General features: G+C 36.5%; 1 protein-coding gene across 1 annotated transcript in view; it reads right to left on the bottom strand.

Moving 5' to 3' along the window:
• The window catches only part of KCTD9 (potassium channel tetramerization domain containing 9), a 38,207-nt gene that overhangs the window by 23,109 nt on the left and 2,049 nt on the right, over window positions 1-13,049 (bottom strand). The window contains exons 2-3 of the mRNA XM_038573776.1: window positions 5,397-5,518; window positions 2,443-2,486 (exon numbers count right to left, since the gene is read on the bottom strand). Of these exons, the coding sequence (XP_038429704.1) occupies window positions 2,443-2,486; window positions 5,397-5,518 (166 nt within the window). The remainder of the gene's footprint in view (window positions 1-2,442; window positions 2,487-5,396; window positions 5,519-13,049) is intronic.

Raw genomic sequence — 13,049 nt, 5'->3', positions numbered from 1 at the left:
AGGAAGAGATGAGAACGATTTCAGAGAAGATTTCTAATACGAAAACAAGTGTAGAAGATCCAACATACAAACAATAGGACTGAAAGGAGAAAATGAAAATAAGGGGACAAAGTAAATGCGTAATTTAAAGTTCAAGAAAACTTCCTGAAATTAAAAGACTTGCCAAGTACATATTGACAGGGTCCACCAGGTATCAGATAGAATCAGCCCAGAACACCCAAGAAGAGTCTACTAAAACTACTGTTTTAAAAAAGAGGGCAGGGGACACCTAGGTGGCTTAGTGATTGAGCGTCTGCCTTCAGCTCAGGTCAAGATCCCAAGCTCCTGGGATCCAGTTCTGCGACGGGCTCCCTGCAGGGAGCCTGCATCTCCCTCTACCTGTGTCCCTGCCCCTCTCTCTCTGTGTCTCATTAATAAATAAATATTTAAAGTAAGTAAATAAAAAAGAGAGTAATCCTTTGAGTGACTTAGGAAAAATAATCATTATGAATGATCAGATTGTTTGGACATGGACATTTTATGCCAAAATAAGATGGAGTACAACATATTAAAGAGATTTAAAAAAGAAAATATGAACCAAGGATTTTAACAGCTTGAGGAATAACTGATACACAATAAACCATACATCATTAAAGTTTGCAATTTGTTCAGTTTTGACTGAACTTGTTCAGATTTTATATCTAGCCAAACTGATTTTCAAGTATAGAAACCACAAACTGTTATTAACGTGTGAATTGTCAGAGAACATTGTTCTCAGAAGTTCTTTGTAAAGATCTACTAGAGAAAAATTTTCCGACAACCACTGGAGGTGTCAACATAGGGATTGAGGGTATTAAATACACTTGAAAGAGTAAAGCTAAGTGACCGTTTAAAGAGAGAATATAGAGAATATAGTATATAATACCTATATAAGCTGATAACATAGAAACAATACCATTATTTTTTAAGTAACGGAAGAAAGGAATGAGCATATGCAAAAAATGTTTAACTGTCTTTAGCAATCATATCGGTACTGCCAAGTACTGGAATTGTTACTGACACTTTTATGTGTGTCTTGTGTGGGAGGATGTAATGAGTACTTATGTGACATAATTCCCTCATTCCCTATGACCCCAAAAATCAGAATTATTGATGTGGAAGAAAGGAGACATAGGTGTAAGACAGAAAAAGTTAAATAATAAAAGTTAAATAAAATCAGTTACAATCCTGATTATAAACCAAAGTATGAGTATGAACCCATGAGCTATTTTACCTATGTTATATATTATATAAAACTTATTATCATATAATTTACATTACACATAAATTTCATCTCTAGCTAGCTATGTATTTCCAACTCCTTCCACCAAAAAGCCTAGTAAAAATAATGAACCCAGTAGCAATGAGCCTGTCTGGCATCCAGACTGTTTTGAAATGATATTTCCTACTAAAAGAAATTAAGGCTTCTTGGATAAAACATTGATCTGGGTCTGAAACAGGAGAAGTATAAGATGAACACCCTGTTATTCCAGACAGTAAGGAAGCTATAAAAGACCAGTGGGGTTATATCAAAAGGAGTTGAAGAGGTTTCGACCAGCCAAATGTAAAATAATACGGGCATCAATAAACACAGAGCATGAAAACATATCAAATATTTTTAAATCCAAGCATTCATAACAATAAAAAAACATGAATTACTTTTTATTTTGTATGTGTGCACCAAACCAATTAAAGTGACCACTGCCTGCTAACTACTCTGTTAAGCTAATGGATAAAAGATGTGCTCATTGTTTTAAGGTAAGAGCATGTACTTCTAAGTTGGCAACTGCTCATGTGATGATCTTGAGAACTCCCTCCTCTCTCCAAATGCAATAACTGTGATGGCTTACACAAATTATTAAATATTCAGGGTCAGGCTGTATGGAGCTAAATACATCAAATACTCATTAAAGAACAGTGATATTACCTAAGCCTCATGTTTTCTTTTGAGATGCAGAATTGTATAAACTTTCTTCCAAATCAAAAGATACCATATGTGTATCTTGTATGTGGTTGATAACAAGTCATTTTGACTGATTTGATTCGACCACTGTGAATGACTGTCAAACACTAACTTGTGCAAGCACTACACACTTAAAAATCTGTAACCTAACACCTACAAGGAGAAAATATCAACACAAAAGTTGTAGTTTCCACAATTGGAATGACCCTATCATGTCATCTCTGATGAACGTGTGCACTTCCAGAGCATTTTAAAAGCAAGTAAAAGATGAGGTATCCATACTAAAATAGAATTCAAATTAAAACTTTACTTCGACAGACATACCCAGTTTAGAATCAAAAAGTTATGATGATCTGAGTGCTACCACAAGATCCTTGTCAATATTAAGCTTATTAGTAAGTGCATGTAAAATATTTTTTTCACTTTGGCAGATAAAATTGGCTTGTTAGGAAGTCACTTACCAATAAATGGTTCTCCTTCACACACAAACAAAACATCATCATCCCTGGGGAAATCAAAATTTAAAAGCCACCATCAAAATCCAGAAATCACATTAATTATCAGTTGACTAGAGGAGCTATACTTTAGAATTATGTAGAAGACAGATTTTGCTATTAATCTATATTGCAAAGACATTGACTAAGTGTCCAGTGCTTTGCTTAACTTCTTAACTGTCTTTGGATTTAAATTTAAATAAGATCTTGTACATGGAAGAACTTTTAAAATGGAAAATACAAAACAAAACCCACTATGCAAATTATGTGAATTCCACCTTTGTTTTTTTTAAAGATTTCATTCATTTATTCATGAGAGACACACAGAGAGAGGCTGAGACACAGGCAGAGGGAGAAGCAGGCTCCATGTAGGGAGTCCGATGTGGGACTTGATCCCAGGACCCCAGGATGACACCCTAGGCCGAAGGCAGGTGCTAAATCGCTGAGCTACCCAGGGATCCCCTAAATTCCACTTTCTTATCAATTGAGGAATGTACTTTTACACTCAAGGGATAGGATTAAAGCCATAGCCAACTCTTCTTTTTATACTTTAATTCTGTAACCCTAAATAAATTATTGGGATTTTCTTCTAAATTATCAGCTGCTCTGTGCTTTGGAAATAAAAATACATTTTCATGTTACATCTAGGAAGAATATAATTCCAAGTATAACTTTGTTATAAAAACTCTCTAGGAAAAAAAACAAAAACAAAAACCAAACTCACTAGGGACACCTGGGTGGCTCAGTGGTTGGGTGCCTGCCTTTGGCTCAGGGCATGATCCTGTGGGATCCAGGATCAAGTCCCACATCTGGCTCCTTGAGGGGAACCTGCTTTTCCCTCTGCCTGTGTCTCTGCCTCTCTCTGTGTCTCTCATAAATAAATAAATCTTAAACAAAACAAAACAAACAAACACCCACCATACACTCAAAGGTCAAATGATTGCATGTAATCCAAAATTCTAGATTATCAGTGTATATTTTCCTCCCCTACCTCAACATATCTCACCATTAGTGTAAATAAATGATCAGAGATTATACTGTGAGCCACAAATTCTTAAACAGGGAGATATTTTCTAGTTCAGAAGGCTTCACTTCTGACCTATGTTGTAGAAACTTTTATTTCCTATAAGGCTTCACAGGAATACACTGAATGTTTCATAGAGGTAGTGTCTGGGTTAAGGAGAAATTTGGCTTGATGCAAAGCATCCAACAAGACTTAAATATCTATCGAAAGGAAAAGAAGCTGGGAGACAGATGCTGAAAAGCTAAGTTATTCTAATTGATTTGGATTTTAAAGCTGCATCTTTTAAGTCTGTAATCTCTTCTACTTGCTCACTATGCCAATTAACTTTTTAAGACTAGTATGAACATTTGTTTTCTTCTCATTAACATAAATCAACTACTAAACTGTATGACCCTGGTAAAACATTGAAATTCTCAGGTGTTTAATTTTCTCATTTATAAAATGAAGAGATTAGAAACGATTACCTTCAAAAGCAGTATATAATGTTGAAAGGTCATTCTGACCTGAGTTTAAACAAAAACTAAGCTCTGTATTAGTTTTGTATTAGCTATTGTAGTTTTGTATTAGCTATTACAATTTAGCACATCATTGTCTTCATATCATCAATTTAAAAAACCCCATGCTGGGGATCCCTGGGTGGCTCAGCGGTTTAGGGCCTGCCTTCGGCCCAGGGCATGATTCTGGAGTCCCAAGATCAAGTCCCACATTGGGCTCCCTGCATGGAGCCTGCTTCTCCCTCTGCCCGGTGTCTCTACCTCTCTCTCTCTCTCTCTGTGTCTCTCATGAATAAATAAAATTTTTAAAAAAATAAGAAAAAACCCCAGGCCTCCCCAATTAAATGAGGTGACTTTGGCAAAGCCAATACAACACAACTGGCAGAGTCAGCACTTAGTGTTCCCTTCCCATCTTCTTTCTTAAGCCTCTTCTTGCTCCAAAATTCTATGATCCTATGAGGATGGAATAAGGTGAACAAACAGTTGTTTTAAAGAGATATATCTGCCTGGGATATTTAAAAAACAAAACCAAAACCCAATAAACAGAAAACCACTACTGTGGTGGATCACTGGTGAGTTAACCCTACTTAAAGCTCTACCTTATTTAGCAAGTTTTCACCAAAGTAGGTCATTGTGAGATTTATTAAAGTCACAGCATTCTTAGGTAATGAATTGAACAATAAGCAGTAACATATAAAAATTAAAGAGATCAATCATATTTCTAAATTAAAAAACGTATGTCTTCAGAATCAGAAATTCCAGAGGTTCTAGGCATCTGGATTTTGAAACATATCAATTGGATATTAGCTAAATCCAAATTATAAGCCAGTGGGAAAAGAGGTAGAAAAGACGTGGTGAAATTAATACCTGGAAGACACTTGGCAAATTGGTCATGTGACAAATTGATTTTTGGTGAACTGGCTTTGTGTCAATTAGTCATTTAGTAAATTAGCCTGCCTCTCTGTGAAGACTATTTTTGTAAGAAGTAGAGAAAAATTTATCTTACAAAAGCACATGTTCAGAAGCAATCAAATCATGAGTTAATGTATGTACATCAATTTTGTAATACCAAAATAAGTTATGCACTTCCACAGCATTTTAAAGGCATGTCTCATCCCAAATTGCATGTCTTATTAGATCCATCTCTAATAACATAAAGAAAAAATTCCTTATAGCCATGTATGAAATATGCAGAAAGACGATCAGAATATTGGAATGTACTACGGATTTTCTATCTTATAGAGTAAGTTCAAATTATTTAAATTCTAAAGAGCAAATTTTAGGCAATCATTTGCCAAAATTCTATATTCTTACCAGTAATTAAACTACTACTTAAGGGAAACAGCAGAGCACCAACATGTTGAGGGGACACTGTAGACAGCTTATAAAAAGGTGAAGGTTACCTGATCAAAGCAATATCATCAATCAGTCCACCTTTCCCATTATACACACTGGTGGCTTTTATGCCGAGTTTACTGCTGGCCACAGAAAGCAAATCAGATAAAGTTCCATATACAGCGACCACCTGTGAACACACCAGATTAACAACTTACATAATGAATTCATTATTTACAAATTATAAACCGCCAAACTACAAACAAAACTAAAAATGAGACTATCAAATAAAAGGAGATTTTGAGAGGTTTTTATATCTAATATTGCTGAAATCCAGAACTAGAGTGTAAGAAATGATCTCTGCACAAAAATAATCTACGGTCTTATATGTGTTAAATAATGCTCCCTGTTCCAAAGACAGACCCACACTGGAATGCAGATTCTGACATTTTTCTAGCTGTGGACGAGATAAATTATCCTCTTTATGCTTCTGTTGCTTTAACCAGAAACCAGTAAGAATCACACCTACATGAGGTCATGAGGATGAAAGGAGTTAATGCATGGTAAGAGCTTAACAAAGCTTCTGAGACCTATTAAGTCTTTACAACGTTGCTTTTGTGTTATTCCTTTGTTATACGATGCCTTACTTTAAAAACAGGAATGATTTACTGTTTATGATAACATTTACTACATCAGCTACCACCACATGAAAGGTAAGAACTTCCCACTTCACTTAATTCTTCTGTAATTACCTATATTATAAAAGCCAGATTTTAGCTAACATTCTAAATACAGCAAACAGCTGAGATGCAGTGAATTTTTCTCCTGCTTTATATCAGACACAGTCTGATACATGTATAAGCAATGCAAATGCTTAGGTAGGGGGCTGAGAATCTCTACATGTAGTTAAGTTTCTTTTTGCTCCAGTATAATTTTAACTATGGGTTCCCGGTGGCCCGGTGGCTGAGTTGTATAGTTGTGCTATTATCAGTTAGGCTCTCTAAAAATTATGAATAAAATGTAGATGAGGGGCTGAACATGAAGAATGAACAGCCAATCGACCTTCCACAGGATACTGGATCAAGGAGCCATATGAAATAAAAAAACAAGGCTGAATCTTTGTTTACCAGTGACTAGAGTTTAGTAGACTTTGAATTTTTTTAGTTAAATAAATGAAATGAAGAGCAGAGTATGAAGGGAATTGTTTGCTAATATAGAAGTGTGCAAGAGTACTTATATTCCAATTGTTTTCTCTTGGACCATAAGGATAAAAGGACAGATACATATTGCAAGCTGGGGAGTTCTAGGGAAGGGTGGTAGGCAAGCACAATTTAAAGGGAAGTAGGTGGATTAAAAGTCAGGTACAATCCAAGTGTCCTTAAACAGATGAGTGGATAAGCAAAATGTGGTACATACACACAATGGAATATTATTCAGCTATTAAAAGGAATGAAATTCTCATACAAGCTACAACATAGACGAATCTTGAATCATATGCTAAGTAAAATAAGGCAGGTACATAAAAAGGGCAAATATGTGATCCCACTTATATGATATAGGCAAATCATAGAGGCAGAAAGTAGAATAAAGATAATCAGGGTGAAGGGTGAACTGCAAAGTCATTGCTTAATGGGTAGTTTATATTTGGTATGATAAAGTTTTGGAAGTAGTGGTGAGGCTACACCGTAAATGTACTTAATGCCAAAGAATTGTATGCTTAAAAACGGCTACAATGGTAACTTTTTGTATATCTTGCCATGGTAAAAAATAATAATGCAAAGCACTAGGCACAGTGTCTTGACACAGCAAACATGCCATAAGTAACTGAAACCTGAATAAAATGTGTCTTCTATATTTCCTATCATTTTTTCACCTCTGTAATAGAGCCTGGAATTCTGTTACTACAGATACACGTTCCTGGGAGAAAAGGAAGAGAGAATACATAAGGCTTTATGTACAAGCAAACCCACTTGTGCTAAGGGAGAGGGTATGGAGAGAAAACAGAAAAGAATCAAAAGCATAGAAACACAAGAGACTGGGATCCCTGGGTGGCGCAGCGGTTTGGCGCCTGCCTTTGGCCCAGGGCGTGATCCCGGAGACCCGGGATCGAATCCCACGTCGGGCTCCCGGTGCATGGAACCTGCTTCTGTCTCTGCCTCTCTCTCTCTCTCTGTGACTATCATAAATAAATAAAAAAATTTTAAAAAAATTAATCTTTATCGTGCATATGAGGTTTAATTGTTATATGTTAAACTCACTTTAGACCTCAAAGAGGCCAATCATTTGTAAAATGGTCATGCTAAGAAAGGCTATTTGCTTTATGTGTGGTATGCCCCCCAGGGTGGACCTGGGGTTCCCACATCACTGTGATTACCCAATTTAATAAAGGAGGCACTATACTTAGAATGGAAGCATTCTATAGAGTAAATTGAGAAATGCCTCTAGTCAAGTTAATGACCATCATAATATGCTACTATTAATCCTTTCTAAAGTTCAGACCCCAAGACAAGTGAAGACCATCAGTCAAATGGGACAGTAAATGTTTTACCATGTCTAAGAGGACAGATTAATTTAGTGAGTTTTAATTTGCCTTTAAACACCATTTTCAAATTGTAGCCTAGATAATTCAAATTTAAAAATTAAAACCCACACGTGTAGTATCTAAAGCATTTTTTCTTACATGCCCATGTTATCTGTTACCTAATACACTATCAATAAATACTTATTCAATTTATGCAAGCTGATTTACCCAACCAAACCACCTAATCACAATTATTAAACACAGAATTCAATTTACTCTACCTACACTAAACTTTTAGTTTAATACATTTAAAATTGGGTGGGTGTTTTTTTTTTGGTGCAGGGTTTAAATTCCAGTTAATAGTTTAATATTAGTTTCAAGTGTACAATTAGTGATTCAACACTTGCACACAACGCTGGCTACTCATCACAGGTGCACCCCATAATCCCCATCACCTATTTAACCCATCTTCCCTCTCATCTGGCAAACCATCAGTTTATTTTCTATAGTTAAGAGTTTGTTTCTTGGCTTCTCTCCCCCCCCCCCCACTTTTGTTCTTTGTTTTCTTAAATTCCACATATTTTTCAATTATTTTGTTCCTAAAAAAGATAACTAAACTCTAAGCTAAGAAGGCAAATATTAAAATAGTAAATATTAAAAAGTCTGAGAATATCAAGTGTTGAAGAGGATGTGGATCAGTGGCAAGGTTTATGCAATGCTAGTGGGATATAAATTACTGCAATGCCTCCAAAAACAACTTGACATTATAAAAAATTAAACATTAATGTACCCTAACAGCCAATACACTGGACTCTCGAATAATGCAGGCTTTTGGGCACCAACTCCCCCTTCCCTGAATAGTCAAAAATCCGCATATAATTTTTTTTTTTTTTTTTTTTTTATTTATTCATGATAGTCACAGAGAGAGAGAGAGGCAGAGACACAGGCAGAGGGAGAAGCAGGCTCCATGCACCGGGAGCCCGATGTGGGATTCGATCCCGGGTCTCCAGGATCGCGCCCTGGGCCAAAGGCAGGCGCCAAACCGCTGCGCCACCCAGGGATCCCCGCATATAATTTTTGACTCTTCAAACACTTAATAGCCTACTGTAAACCAGAAGCCTTACCAATAATATAAACAATATATATTTTGTATGTTATTCTATTTTTACAATAAAGTATGCTAAAGAAAATACATTCATAGGACTATAGTGTATTTATTGAAAAAGAAAATCTACACATAGTGGACCAATGTAGTTCAAATCCATGTTGTTCAAAGTGAACTGTTAGTACAACTTACATATATATTCATCAAAGCATTGGTTCTGAGAAATTTGGTCGCTAGACTGGCAGCATTAGGATCACCCAGAAATATGTCAGAAATTCAAATTCTTAGCCCCATCCCAAATCTACTGAATCTGAAGCTCTGGGGGTATGGCCCAGCAATGTGGTTTCTCAATTCCTCCAGCTGTTCCCAATGCATGCTAAAGTTTGCAATCCACTGCCCTAGAAAAATGCTTGCATGTGTGTACCAGGATACATACACAGGAACAGTCATAGCAACACTGTCAATTTAATAGCAAAATATAGAGAAATAACCCAAGTGTCCACTGACAGGAAGATAGATAAAATGGGATAGTACTTGTATACAATAAACTATTACAAAGCAGTGAAAAAAATTGAAGTATATAGAACATTATGGATGTAACCTTAGAAATATATTGAATGAAAAATGTAAGTCCAAAAAGATTATATATGACGCCAATTTAGGATATATCCCAAAGATGACAAAACAATATATAGGTTAGTTATACATATATATGTGGCCAAACTATTAAAGAAACATGGCAAAGAGGGATGCCTGGGTGGCTCAGTTGGTTGGGTGTCTGCCTTGGCTCAGGTCATGATCCTGGAGTGCTGGGATGAAGCCTGGCATCTGGCTCATCACTCAGCGGGGAGTCTGCTTCTCCTTCTTCCTCTACCTCTCCCTCTTTCCCAAATAAATAAAACCTTAAAAAAAAAAAAAAAAAAGAACCATGGCAAAGAAAACTACAGCATTCATGAAACTGGCTGATTTTATGGATAAGCAGGGGGATAGTAAAGTGGACAAGAACATTAAGTTTTGGTAATACACTTTTTCTTTCATTGTGTGGCAGGTTTACTGATACTTGGTATATTATTTTCCTCTTAATTTTTATATGTTTAAATATTCTTTATATGTATCAAATATGTTTTTTAAATGTTTAAAGTTGAAAAGCAAAGTTCCTATTAATGTTTACGTTTCAATAGGAAAAGATTGCATAGATTTTACTTTTCTTCAACTTAATGGATTCAAATCTGGATACTTAACACCAACAACGTATTTCTGACCTAATATGAAAGCCAGAAGAAAATAATTATGTCCTGGACAAAGAGTGTAAACATCAGTACAGAATTTTATTTCACATTCCATTATGTCTGCCGTAAGTATGGCATGGTTCCTCATACAAAGATGGTACTAAATTTCAGTATACAAAAGGTCTATGACTCGCACAGCCCATTGATAAATATTCTGAAGTTAAAAAGGCCAACTTCTATTCAAGATGTATAGAAATTTTGAATTGACATCAGGTTACTCAGAAGCCACTCACTACTGTCAGACATCTGAGTCTCATTTCAAATTCCTTAATGCTATTTACGGGAATATTAAAAAGAAAAAAATGAGAATTCTGAGGCATATGGAGAAATGATGAAAGGATACAACTGATTCTTTTGGAGCAACTAAAAAACCTAAAATTTGAAGATCCCAATTTTTTAGGATTATGGCCTTCAAATGTTTTAGACTGCGTACTCCATCAGTAAAACATTTTTGGGCATGTGCTCAAACATTTGTGTGTTTATTTACTCATTTATAAAGTTTATGCCACAATTAGAAAAAAACAATACAATTTCCCAAATGAGGACTTTTATCAACTTAGAATATGGAACTGGCCAGTAAAAATCCCCTATTTACCATTAAATTTAGTGAAATGCTACCAAATATAAACTGATTTTAAACATTAAAAACAAACAAGAAAGCGGGATCCCTGGGTGGCGCAGCGGTTTGGCGCCTGCCTTTGGCCCAGGGCGCGATCCTGGAGACCCCGGATCGAATCCCACATCGGGCTCCCGGTGCATGGAGCCTGCTTCTCCCTCTGCCTGTGTCTCTGCCTCTCTCTCTCTCTCTCTCTCTGTCTCTGTGACTATCATAAATAAATAAAAATTAAAACAACAACAACAACAAAAAAAACAAACAAGAAAGGAAAATAAAAACATCTCAAGTTGTCTTCATATGTTGGAAAATATTTTTAAACATCTTGCTACTTAGGATGACCTCATCCCACCACTGGCTAATGTTTCAAAGAACAATATGTACTTGGAGAGTAGTTTATTGTTAATAGTAGTTATTAAACAGGACTTCAAATAGTCTTCTTTAAAATTTGGTACTTTTGGAGGCAGCTGGGTGGCTCAGTCTGTTGAGTATCCAACTCTTGGTTTTGGCCCAGGTCATGATCTTAGGGTAGTGGGACTGAGCCCCAATTCCGGCTCCACACTCACTGGGGAGTCTGCTTGAAAGATTCTCTCCCTCTGTTCCTCCCCCACTTGTACATGTGCGCTCTCTCATAAATAGGTAAATCTTAAAAAAAAAAAAAAAAGGTACTTTTTGATTTCTCAGATCCAGATATCCATTTCTTTTAAGTTTTAATTTTATTATTTTTTAAACAAATTTTTTATTTGTTCATGAAAGACACAGAGAGAGGGGGACCAGGCAGAGACACAGGCAGAGGGAGAAGCAGGCTCCATGTGGGGAGCCTGATGTGGGACTTGATCCTGGGTCTCCAGGATCACACCCTGGGCTAAAGGCGGTGCTAAACCACTGAGCCACCCGGGCTGCCCTATTTTTTAATTTTTTAAAAAGATTTTGAGAGAGAGCAGGAGCAGAGGGAGAGGGAGAAGCAGGCTCCCGGCTGAACAGGGAGACCAATACATGGCTCTAACCCAGGGTCCTGGGGTCATGACCTAAGCTGAAGGCAGCAGGTTAGCTGACAGAGCCACCCAGGCACCCCCCATTTTTTTTTAAATCTCATAGTTTATTTTTGGAGAAGTGGCAGCTCTGCCATTTTCTTACTGCTTACTTGTGTTCACATAACAGTCTTCAGTCTGCAGCTTCTTAAAGCCACTTGGCATTTTGGTGAAGGTTAATTTAGTTAAAACTGGATAATTCAAATCTTAACATGCACTTGCATAATTCAGTAGGTCATAATTCAGAACCAACCAGTGAAGTAGTTTTCTCATGTGAACAGACTCCCTTCTCTCAGTAGACCTGAGGCTACTGAGTAGCCTACAGGCTACACATTGAGTAATTGAAAGCACTTGTGTCTTTATGGACTGAAAAACCACATTTTAAAATGATTTTAGATTTCTAAGTAAAAATATAAAAAGTGTATTTCTTCTTAAACTCTACTGGGTCCTCTTGCACACCCTCTGTGGTGTACTATTGCACCATGGAAAGCACGGGTTTAGAAAATGCACAGCCCTCTCTACAACACCGAAGCATGCACTAGTTACACTTATGTTTATTCAGTATACAGAAAAGTCACGGAAAGCATATGATGTAGTTCCCTGCAGTATCTCTGTGTCTCTCCAAGCCCAGGCTTTATGGCCCAGTCTGGCAACCACTGAAGAAGCATTACAGGAGGGAAACCTATTTGACAAAACGGATACTCATCTTTTGACGAAGAAGAAAAATCAGAAGCTTGGTCAAGAAGGGATAATGGAAGTGACAGATATCCCAATATCAAACTCTAATGGTAGTGCTCTGTTTCAGCATATTTTTCATGAACGTCATGTCATGATCATGCCAATTCTGGCTTAGTCATGTTATTTATACAAACATGTAACCTGTTATGTATTATTCTGGACTCTTGTCACACAAGAGTAATTAGAGTACATATATATATTTTTTAATCAGCTGGAAAGAGAGGAAAGGAAACAGAACTTTGGCATAGAGTATGTTTTCTGAGTAGTAAGAATTATAGTATGACTTGTTTTTACTATTATTGAATCATACTAGTAATTTTCCAGCTTGGATTTTTTTTTTTTTAAGATTTTATTTATTCATGAGAGACACAGAGAGAGAAACAGAGGCAGAGACATAGGCAGAGAGAGAAGCAGGCTCCATGCA

This window comes from Canis lupus, chromosome 25 (genome assembly GCF_011100685.1).
Source record: "Canis lupus familiaris isolate Mischka breed German Shepherd chromosome 25, alternate assembly UU_Cfam_GSD_1.0, whole genome shotgun sequence".
In the NCBI taxonomy this organism is placed as follows: domain Eukaryota; kingdom Metazoa; phylum Chordata; class Mammalia; order Carnivora; family Canidae; genus Canis; species Canis lupus.
This window is presented reverse-complemented; position numbering and strand designations above follow the sequence as displayed.